This window comes from Zeus faber (assembly GCF_960531495.2).
Source record: "Zeus faber genome assembly, chromosome: 14".
Taxonomy (NCBI): domain Eukaryota; kingdom Metazoa; phylum Chordata; class Actinopteri; order Zeiformes; family Zeidae; genus Zeus; species Zeus faber.
The window spans coordinates 31,549,318-31,560,462 of NC_137200.1; the positions used below are offsets into that span (position 1 = coordinate 31,549,318).

An 11,145-nucleotide genomic window follows, 5' to 3' on the forward strand; every position below is an offset into this window, starting at 1 on the left:
ACAGTATACCCATTTATATAGTAATACAATATACAGTATACACATTCATGTAGTAATACTATATCCAGTATACACATTTAAATAGTAATACTATATCCAGTGTACACATTTAAATAGTAATACTATATATGGTATACACATTTAGATAGTAATACTATATACAGTATACACTTTTATAGAGTAATACTATATACAGTATACACATTTAGATAGTAATACAATATACAGTATACACATTTAGATAGTAATACTATATACAGTATACACATTTAGATAGTAATACTATATACAGTATACACATTAATATAGTAATACTATATACAGGATACACATTAATATAGTAATACTATATACAGTATACACATTAATATAGTAATACTCTTTACAGTATACATATTAATAGAGTAATGCTATATACAGTATACACATTCATGTAGTAATACTATATACAGTATACACATTAATATAGTAATACTATATACAGTATACACATTTAGATAGTAATACTATATACAGTATACACATTCATGTTGTAATACTATATACAGTATACACATTCATGTAGTAATACTATAGACAGTATACACATTTATAAAGTAATACTATCAACAGTATACACATTTATATAGTAATACAATATACAGTATACACATTCATGTAGTAATACTATATCCAGTATACACATTTAAATAGTAATACTATATCCAGTGTACACATTTAAATAGTAATACTATATATGGTATACACTTTTATAGAGTAATACTATATACAGTATACACATTTAGATAGTAATACTATATACAGTATACACATTTAGATAGTAATACAATATACAGTATACACATTTAGATAGTAATACTATATACAGTATACACTTTTATAGAGTAATACTATATACAGTATACACATTTAGATAGTAATACTATATACAGTATACACATTTAAATAGTAATACTATATCCAGTGTACACATTTAAATAGTAATACTATATATGGTATACACATTTAGATAGTAATACTATATACAGTATACACTTTTATAGAGTAATACTATATACAGTATACACATTTAGATAGTAATACTATATACAGTATACACATTCATGTAGTAATACTATAGACAGTATACACATTTATAAAGTAATACTATCAACAGTATACACATTTATATAGTAATACAATATACAGTATACACATTCATGTAGTAATACTATATCCAGTATACACATTTAAATAGTAATACTATATCCAGTGTACACATTTAAATAGTAATACTATATATGGTATACACTTTTATAGAGTAATACTATATACAGTATACACATTTAGATAGTAATACTATATACAGTATACACATTTAGATAGTAATACAATATACAGTATACACATTTAGATAGTAATACTATATACAGTATACACTTTTATAGAGTAATACTATATACAGTATACACATTTAGATAGTAATACTATATACAGTATACACATTTAAATAGTAATACTATATCCAGTGTACACATTTAAATAGTAATACTATATATGGTATACACATTTAGATAGTAATACTATATACAGTATACACTTTTATAGAGTAATACTATATACAGTATACACATTTAGATAGTAATACTATATACAGTATACACATTTATATAGTAATACAATATACACATTTAGATAGTAATACTATATACAGTATACACTTTTATAGAGTAATACTATATACAGTATACACATTTAGATAGTAATACTATATACAGTATACATATTCATATCATTAGGATATACCCCTTGAAATGCATCATCTTTGGAAGTCACTCAACCTACGACAGATGCACCCATTGCAGTTTTCTTCCTAAACCCTCAGCCAGAGTCGCTTCAGCTCTGAGTTGTGAATGGAATTTTCACGAGAATCATTTAATTCTGTCAAAACTATTTTTTATTTATTTTGGTGAAATTCAAAAAGTAAATCAGTCACATTCAATATGAACTGTGCCAAACACCTGGTTTGTCCTCAGTGACTATTTTCAGTTTGTGAATTGAAGATTCAGTCGCCAACTCTTTTGACAGAGTGACTGATTTAAAAGATTTGTTCACAATGAACAAATCATTTGAAAGTCTTGCATTACTACTAGTAGGCAATAATATTATTAATAATAATAATAATAATAATAATAATAATAATAATAATAATAATCACAATAAGCACAGTTCTGTGTACTTCTGATGTTTTGAGCGGTTAACACGATAGTGGCTTAGTGCCGTGAGATTATTTCAAGTGTGCCCTCGCAGGAGGAAGGTTTGGAAACACTGGTGCCGACTCAATTCAAGTTCATTGGACTCCTGTTTGTGAGGACCTCCAAACAATTGACAGTTTGTAGTTCCACCCACATCACTCCAGTCCTGCGGTCGCCAGAGGAAGTGATCGCACATGATGCTCTGTGAACGCTTCACATTCAAGATGTTTATTTGAGACACACATGTATGCAGTGAAATGTCACATTCAGTGCACAAGAGCTTAGATTTCAAAATACCCCCCCTGCACCCACAAAAATGACCTCTGTCACCTGAAACTTTAACCTTTAAACTTTAACCCGCACCTGCAGCCGCAGTCTTTGACAAGTACAAGGAGAAAAGGAGAAAAGGAGTCTCAGCGGGATTTTTCTTGTAGTAACTGATTGACTATTGTATCGTAGTGGATGCTATTTCCCTTTTTTGTCAATTTTGTTTTCTTTAACATTTTGCTCAAGCCTGCAGACTGCTCTTGCAGCATTTTGTTTGGATTAGAATGATTATCGTGAAGGGAAGCAATCACATGCACAAAAGTCACCGTCTTCTTACCCCTAGCTGTGAAGACAGCCGCACAGGTGATATGGAAACAAACTATTTTTCTAACAAATCATGCACCTGAAGACGAAGTCTCTTGATGTAGCTCTTGGTTACAGCTTGTAAGTGCACATGGAAGACAAAAGCCTTCATCATTGTGTAAGCCGTTAAAAAAGCTCTGAAAGTTATGATTCATGTGACACTGACAGTTAGCCAGTGACAAATATCACAATCTGACACACACACACACACACACACACACACACACACACACACACACACACACACACACACACACACACACACACACACACACACACACACACACACACACACACACACACACACACACACACACAGCAACCAGCTAATCCCCCAGATCACGTGATGCATCTGATTTTAGCCGTGAAACGAAATTACCAAGCCTATGTGACAGATAGCTTTTGAAATTGTCCGGTTTAAATTTTGAAACGATAATAATAAAGATAAACTACGACTTCTTCCACGGCACGGAACAGATGTGAAGCTGCCAGTTCCAGGGGAAGCGACTTCAGTTTGCATGTCAGGGGATCTTACCCAACATCCAAAACAACACCTGTTTCCATATCCTGCCACCACTATGATTCTTTTTTGGCCTATTGCTAGTAGTATTTTCACTCCCCTGTCAGCCGACATGGTAATATTGTGATATCCTTAAAGGTTGACTTTAAGGCTGCAATACAGTAAAGTAATTCAACTCTTCTGAACTTCATAGACTGTTGATGCCTCTACCTGCTTGGTCCAAATATCCACGTTAATAATGATTGTTTCTCAAATATTTCTCAACAAAAAAATAAATAAATCTTAGGAAAGCACAATGGAAGCACCCTAAAATAAAGTGAAAAAAATCAATATTGAGGTATCGGTCAAACTAAGAATCTCCTGTCTCTCAGCTGTGTTCATGTATCAGAAGCAGGAGATAATGCTCATTCTCCAAACTGTGGCCAAGCAGGGAGCAGCGAGCTGCGAGCGTCCGTTAGTGACAGGAAAACCTCCCAGCTCTCTGAAGCCATGTTTATTTTCCCCCATTTATGACATTTCATTTCACTACTAAATCTCTCCACGGTCCCATTCATAACATTGAACATTTAACAACATTGCCAATTTACCCGTATGCCCTCCAATGGACAATTTGGATGGATTTTGTCCAATTCCCAGGAAGTCATTTTCTAGCTTGTTTGTTTAGACTTCGCCTTGTTTGTGAAATCACTCAGCACCACTGGGTCATAGCGAGTGGGGAGAGGGTGGGGGTGGTTGCCCGTTGGGGTGTGGGGCTGCCTCCATGTCCAATAAGTGCTCAAGCTTTTCAGCAGTGTCCGAGGCAGCCATCGATCAAGGAGAGATAGGCTCTCCATTACACACACACACACACACACACACACACACACACACACACACACACACACACACACACACACACACACACACACACACACACACACACACACACACACACACACACACACACACACACACACACACACACACACACACACACTAAATAAATCTCTAGAGTGCTAAATAAGTAGTAATCTCAACCTAAAAAAATTTATTTTTGTGGGTTGTTTTTCTTTTTTTGTTCAAGACAGAAAAAAAGATATTTTCATGATAGTGTACACATTAACTGAAAAATAATAACATTTTAAAAATAGATAAAAATAAAACTGATGTAGAAAATGTATTGTAATAGTATCGGATCAATGTCAAGGTACTGAAATCAGTGCTTGTAATGTATCAATATATTTGAGTCACACCCGTGATTAAACACGCACACACCAGAATAGCTGTACAATCCACATGACATTATAATGTGGACAAAAGCCATAAAGCAGCTGCATATTCAAATGGAGTCATAAACTTTTATCAACTGGGGGGTTCAAGATGGCAACAGGTTGTCAAATGAAGCCAATCGGAGAACCACCCTACAACCGTGAGAGCAACACCACAAACAAAGAGGTCCCATCCCCATCCCACGTGAGGCTCAGGACAAGCTGGGACAAGTAGCTCTGCTTCTGAGGGGAGAAAGGGCCAGAAGGCAGGAGGAAACATGTGTGCGATAGTATAGAATCGTGACAAAGACGTCGTCTTCTTTTACCATCTTGGAAACCAGAGAAAGGACGACAGAATTACGGACGACTCTTTTGAGTTTTGTTCATAGCCAGCCCAGCTCTGCCCGGAGTCCACCAAAAGTTTGTGTTGCGGCCGTCAGAACAATAGAAAATGAGAAGTACAGCTGATTCTGTTTGACAAGACTACTTACTACGGAGGTTTCCCTGGAATAAGTCACTTCAATCTTTCTTGATGACAGGCTTGTCATCAGGCCGTAGTCACTCATTCACAAAGAGGCAGTAGGAGTGGGCGGCCTGCTGGCATAGTCATGCTTCACTTTTTACCAAGTACTGTTTTAAGAAGAGATTCACATGTTGAACTTTTCGAGACTTTAATCGAGGGTGTATGAAGGTGACTGTGGAATAGATGTTTGGAATTTAATAAACATTAAATAACTAAAAAGAAAAAATAGTTAAATATTACATTTTTCACCTCTTTTTTATTTTATTTTATTTATTTTTTTATCACTAATCCAACAAGACTCCTATTGAAACCTATTTTCCCAGAGAACAACAAACTGGACATACATGTACTTTGTGTTAAAGTATTTTGACCCCTTACTCTGTTCCCAATGTAATGGAACTCAGTGACTGAATTTCATGTTCCATTTTTGCACAAAAAACGAATTAATGAATCCAATACTGAAAATCCCGCAATTCTTCACTCAGGTACTGAAGTCCTCTGCAGATCTACAAAATTTTGTTTTTTAAACTTAATAACCAGGCGCATGTTTGACTAGTCAACCAGAGCTAGACAAGTGTCCCACAGAACAACCAACACAAGACTCCCTGGTTGTTCAAACAATTTGACCGCTTGGAACAACTCAGCTCCTGGACACGTATGATTCAGCACTGACTCAGCTCAGCAGACAGAAGACCGGGGGTCGAGTCTTCCTACACACACACGACCTTGTGCGAGACCCCTTCCCAGCACCGGCAGGTTCACAAAGGACGGCATGATCACCAGCGGTTATTGTTAATGAAAACCTGAAAACACGGCACGGCAAACCCTCATTCCTGACCATCCCTTCCCGTCAGCTCCCATTGTCAAGTCTTTCCTCTGATTATCCGCCATGTTGGAACAAAGACATCAATATCCTCTTGGACATTACAGAGGAGGGAGTAAGATAAGTCACTTCCCACGATAAGTGCTTGTGCATACCAAGCCAATGGCTTTCTTTGAAACAATTAAACTCTGAAGTAGCAAAGAACAAATCATCTTAAATTCTTAAAAGTCTGCATTCAACAGCCAATGGTGCAACAATAAATAAGGGCAACTTGATGCCTCAAAGCTTCACGAATTCCAGCTCCCTGAGATTCAAGATCCTGTTCCAATCAGTCCGCTGCAAGACTGTACTGTACACTAAACAAGGACCGTTTGAACAAAGATGTGAATCCAAATCAAAGTCCAACTGCATGCAACTTTCAACGGCTTTATTATGGAGTCCACAAAACCGTGTCTGTGACAAGCGCCGATGGAGGCGTTGAACATCACACACAACATTACACGGGAAGATGAAGGAGTGACATTTGGGGGCTTGCACCGCATAATAGCTTTGAAGAACCGTGTAAAAAGAAAAAAGAAAATTAATAAAAGAGAGTACATTTTTGAGGTTATGACAGTATCTCTAGATCACAACATCAATGTACAATTGTAAACCCTGTAAAAATGTCAAGCCAGCCACTATCCAGCACTGAGGGTTTACATAAGCACCCCCTGTTTGTACTGGTTTTGGGTTATTTTTGGGTTACATATCTTGTGTCTAGCACACAAACCAATGGAACACTTGTTATTTTGTTTTTATTTAAGGTCCTCTATGCCCTGAAACCTTGCGTTCATGTGACAAAGCCCATCTCTCATTTCTTGGGCACAGATTCACAGACGACGGTGTTTCAGACACACAGTTTATTGCAGAGAGTGGGCTAGGTGGATAAGTCCAGGAGTAGATGGACATGTGTCATGACACGGTCTCCTCCCTTTTGTGTTTGTGGGGATGGGGGTTTTACCTGTTTCTCGTGAGACCAACCAACGAGCAACAGGTATGCAGCCACACTGATCCAGGGCCCCAATTACCTAGACCCAAGACAGATGTGGCTGCTCAAACCACACCATCCACACAACACATACCCCCGACACCAAACGGAGGCCAGGGAGAATCCCTGGCCAAAGCCTACCCCACCAAATAGAGAACAAAAAAGGAAGAAAAAATGCCTAGACTATGACACAGTGTTCCCATACCGAAAAATACAAACTCTGACACAGAATTACCATACCTAAAAAGGACACTCTGACACAGGGTTCCTATACCATAAATAAATAATACTCAGGACTCTGCAATACGACTCTTCAACAAAATGTCAAAAAAAAAAAAAACTAAAAAAAACTGGTCCCCTTCCGGGGGACCTGGTTCCCCGGAACAGCATGGTCATCAGACGCCCCCCCCTCCCTTCCGGAGCATGGGGCCTCGGGCTGCGGTGCTGGCTGGTGGAAGCTTGGCCTGGCTTGCTGCATGGTCCCGACGGTGGCTGCTGGGCAGAGCAGTTAGCTGCCAGCGGTTACCCGTGGTGGTTGTTGCGGCTGCTTCTCCCCCGGTCCTCTGCCGGACACCCAGGGTGCTTCTGCTGCCAGTCGTGAGAGGGCTACTGTTGTGCCCTTTCCCCATATCGGAGAGTCCCTGTTCAGGTGCCAGTGTGGCAGTTTCGCCGATCACACGCCACCCAAGTGCCATTTTCAGGGACCTCCGGCACAGCGACACAGACGATGGGGTTGAGAAAATCCAGTTTATTGTAGAGAGTGCGCTAGGTGGAATGATAAGGGCTCCTCTCCTGAGTGAGTGTGTGTGTGGATGGAGGTTTTACCTGTTACTCGTTAGACCAACCAACAAGCAACACACTAATCCTGGGCCCCAAATACCCAGACCGAGGACAGGTGTAGCTGTTCAAACCACACCATCCCCACACCACAGATGTATTCTTTACTGTGTATGTATTATAGAGAGTCAACTATTAATGATCTAAAACAATCTATTTATTTATGCAAAACAATTTATGAATCAGTATCTATTCACAACAATTTAAAGAAATCGTGATCAGTGATTGGTATTTGGGCACACTGTCTGGCAGGCATGTGCAGCTCAGCTCGTGCAGCTCTCTGGCCACGCCCACAGCTACTGACTGCCCAGAGGAAAGGCAGAGACCCCACTTGGCGCTGTTGGCAGAAGAAGAGCTGTGGACAATTGCCATTAATTCGAGCAGCAGGATTCAAGGAATGAATTACAATCGCATGTCGCTAGTTGCATTTTAGAAATAAAGTCCCTAAGAGGGTCTGAAAAGTCGCAAAATCAAGCGACAAAGTCGCCAAGTCGGCAGCACTGGGCTCTGCAGGCACCAATCAACATAGGGATAGCTACACATGGGGGTTGCATTAAAGGCTATATTTGTATTTTCCTATGAAAAATGATTATATCTTGTAGCACATTTTAGTTATGAAAGTGCAGTTGCAGTTTCAGTTGTGTATGCTGTGTTGCAACTGAAACAGGACTGACAGGGAGAAAGAAATGTGCTGACATTTATACATGAAGGGGTGTGTACTTGGTCTGCAACAATGTTTAGGTAGGTGGTGCGTGTCAAAGTAACATCCACATGAATGCCAGGACCCAAAGTGTCCCAGCAGAACATTCCCTAGATCATCACACTGCCTCTCGGACCAGAGAGACTAGACTTCACTCCCCACGCGCATCAATGAGCCCATAGGCGCCCATGATCCTGTCGCCGGTTCACCGGTTGTCTTTCCTCTGACTAGTTTTGGTAGATTCTAACCACTGCTTACTGGGAACAGCCCACAAGACCTGGTGTTTTGGAGATGCTCTGACCCAGTCGTCTAGCATCACAATTTGGCCCTTGTCAAAGAGGCTCAGATCCTTGCCACGCCCATTTTTCCTGCTTCCAACACATCCACTTCAAGAACTGACTGTTCAGTTGCTGCCTTATATATCCCACCCCTTGACAGGTGCCATTGGAACAAGATGAGAAGTGTTATTCACTTCACCTGTCGGTGGTTTTAATGTTGTAGCCGATCAGTGTATTCACCATCCAAACCAGACTCTTCTGCAGGGTTCCCACATTGCCCTCTCCATAAACCCTAAACTCTCCATGAAAATAAGGATTTGCATCGTTTTTGAATGTTTTCAGAGCAGGAGTTGCTAGGTCTGGCTGAGGAGCCACCCCACAGAGAGAGAGACAGAGAGACAGAGAGAGAGACAGGGAGAGACAGAGAGAGAGACAGAGGGAGACAGAGTGAGACAGAGAGAGAGACAGGGAGAGAGACAGAGAGAGAGACAGAGGGAGACAGAGAGAGACAGAGAGAGACAGAGAGAGAGACAGAGAGAGACAGAGAGAGACAGAGGGAGACAGAGGGAGACAGAGGGAGCTGCTACCACTTGTGAAATACTTCACAGAATATAGTAGAATCATTGAAAAAAATGCATGCACTCATTGTGGCTATAATTGTATTTTTTATCATGTATATGCACTTGTATTATTATGCACGTTTCTCTGTATTCGTGTATTTATTGGTCAATCGAATTTAGTTAAGTGTATTGTCTACTGCCATTTTTCCAGTTTTATTATTTATTTTTAGGTTAATGTCGTTTTCGGGTTTTTTTTTTTTTTTTTTTTAATATTGCAATTATTTTTGTTTTAGTTTTATTGCATATTGCCATTGTTCTTGTAACACTTTTATTCCCTGTTGTTTTGGATGAATAAAGCATCTTGTTATTGAATGATCTTTTGGTGATGAGGCTCTTTAGCACGTACCTGCAGAGGAGGAGTCTTCGTGGTCGTCGGAGCTCAGGTCTCCGTCGCTGCGTCTCTCCGGTGTGCTGCACCCGGACCCCCGCAGCGACGCTCCGGAGTCCAGGTCCCTGCTCAGGCGGAGCGACCGGGTCAGGGCGTCCCGGTGAGGGTGAGGCCGCTGATACCGGTGGCCGGTGCTAGTCCCCGGCACCACCAGATGACTCCTGATGAAACTCTCGTTTAGCTCCACGTCCTCGTATTCGTGATCGCTGGACTTAGAACTACCGACCCCGACCGGGTGAGGAGGCAGGCCCGTAGAGTTCGAGGCCGGCTTCCCCATCTGGGAGCTGAACTTGCGGGGCGGCGGCGTGGGGCCGGGTCTACCTGTCCTCACCCGGTCGAGCCCCGCCACAACGGGGCTCGGCTCCGAAGCCCCGTCGTGGTGGCCGCTGGGCGGATTTGTGTTGTCCGGAGTCCGGTGGAAGGTTCTGGAGCCTCCAGAAACCTTGGCACCGTTGGAGTCGGGGGTGGGATTGGAGTTGGAGGTGGAGGTGGAGGTGGAATCGTCATCCCTCGCCCGGTGCCGAGCCGCCGCGGCCTGTAGGTAGATCACCTTGAACTTCTCCTCGGACAGGTCCCTCTGGAGCAGCCGCAGCCTGGCCCTGCAGCGCTCCAGCTCCGCCTCGACGGCCTCCGCCGAGCGCAGCTCCATCTTGGGCGCCTCTCCGTCCGGGAACTCGGTCCTCCAGTGCTTCTCGAACTCCTCCTGCTCCCACATCCCGCCCTGTGCTGGAGCTGGTGCTGGGTTAACCCGCCTCTGGACTCGACTGCCGTTGTTGTTGTTGTTGTTGTTGTTGTTGTTGTTGTTGTTGTTGTTGTTGTTGTTGTTGTTGTTTTGTTTTTACAACCGTGTCGCGAGCCTCCTTCCCCTGCGCGCGACGCACAGAAGTTTGATCTTCACGCCGAAAAAGTTGACACTTCCGGGTTTGAGGTAACCAGTGACGTCACGGGGATGGAAGCTTTACCGGGAGCAGCGTCCGCGGCGCCGCGTCCAGTGAGACGAGCACGACGCCCACCGGGACGACGACCACCGGGACGACGCCCACCGGCACGACGCCCACCGGGACGACGCCCACCGGGACGACGCCCACCGGCACGACGCCCACCGGGACGACGCCCACCGGGACGACGCCCACCGGGACGACGCCCACCGGCACGACGCCCACCGGGACGACGCTAATGAGACCAATCACTTGCCAGAAATGATGATTTGAAATCACGAGGAATCAAGATTCAAGATGTATTTATTGTCACATACACGATCATACACAGCTCCAGAACAAATCGAACAAATGGATCAATGAATAGAACAGAAAATACA

General features: G+C 42.0%; 1 protein-coding gene across 3 annotated transcripts in view; it reads right to left on the bottom strand.

Moving 5' to 3' along the window:
• abr (ABR activator of RhoGEF and GTPase) overlaps nt 1–10,688 on the bottom strand; it is a 107,901-nt gene extending 97,213 nt beyond the window's left edge. For all 3 annotated transcript variants that reach the window (XM_080013638.1, XM_080013637.1, XM_080013640.1), the window contains exon 1: nt 9,786–10,688. In XM_080013638.1, the coding sequence (XP_079869764.1) occupies nt 9,786–10,542 (757 nt within the window). In that variant the 5' untranslated portion in view covers nt 10,543–10,688. The remainder of the gene's footprint in view (nt 1–9,785) is intronic.
• Nucleotides 10,689–11,145: the final 457 nt, after the last annotated feature.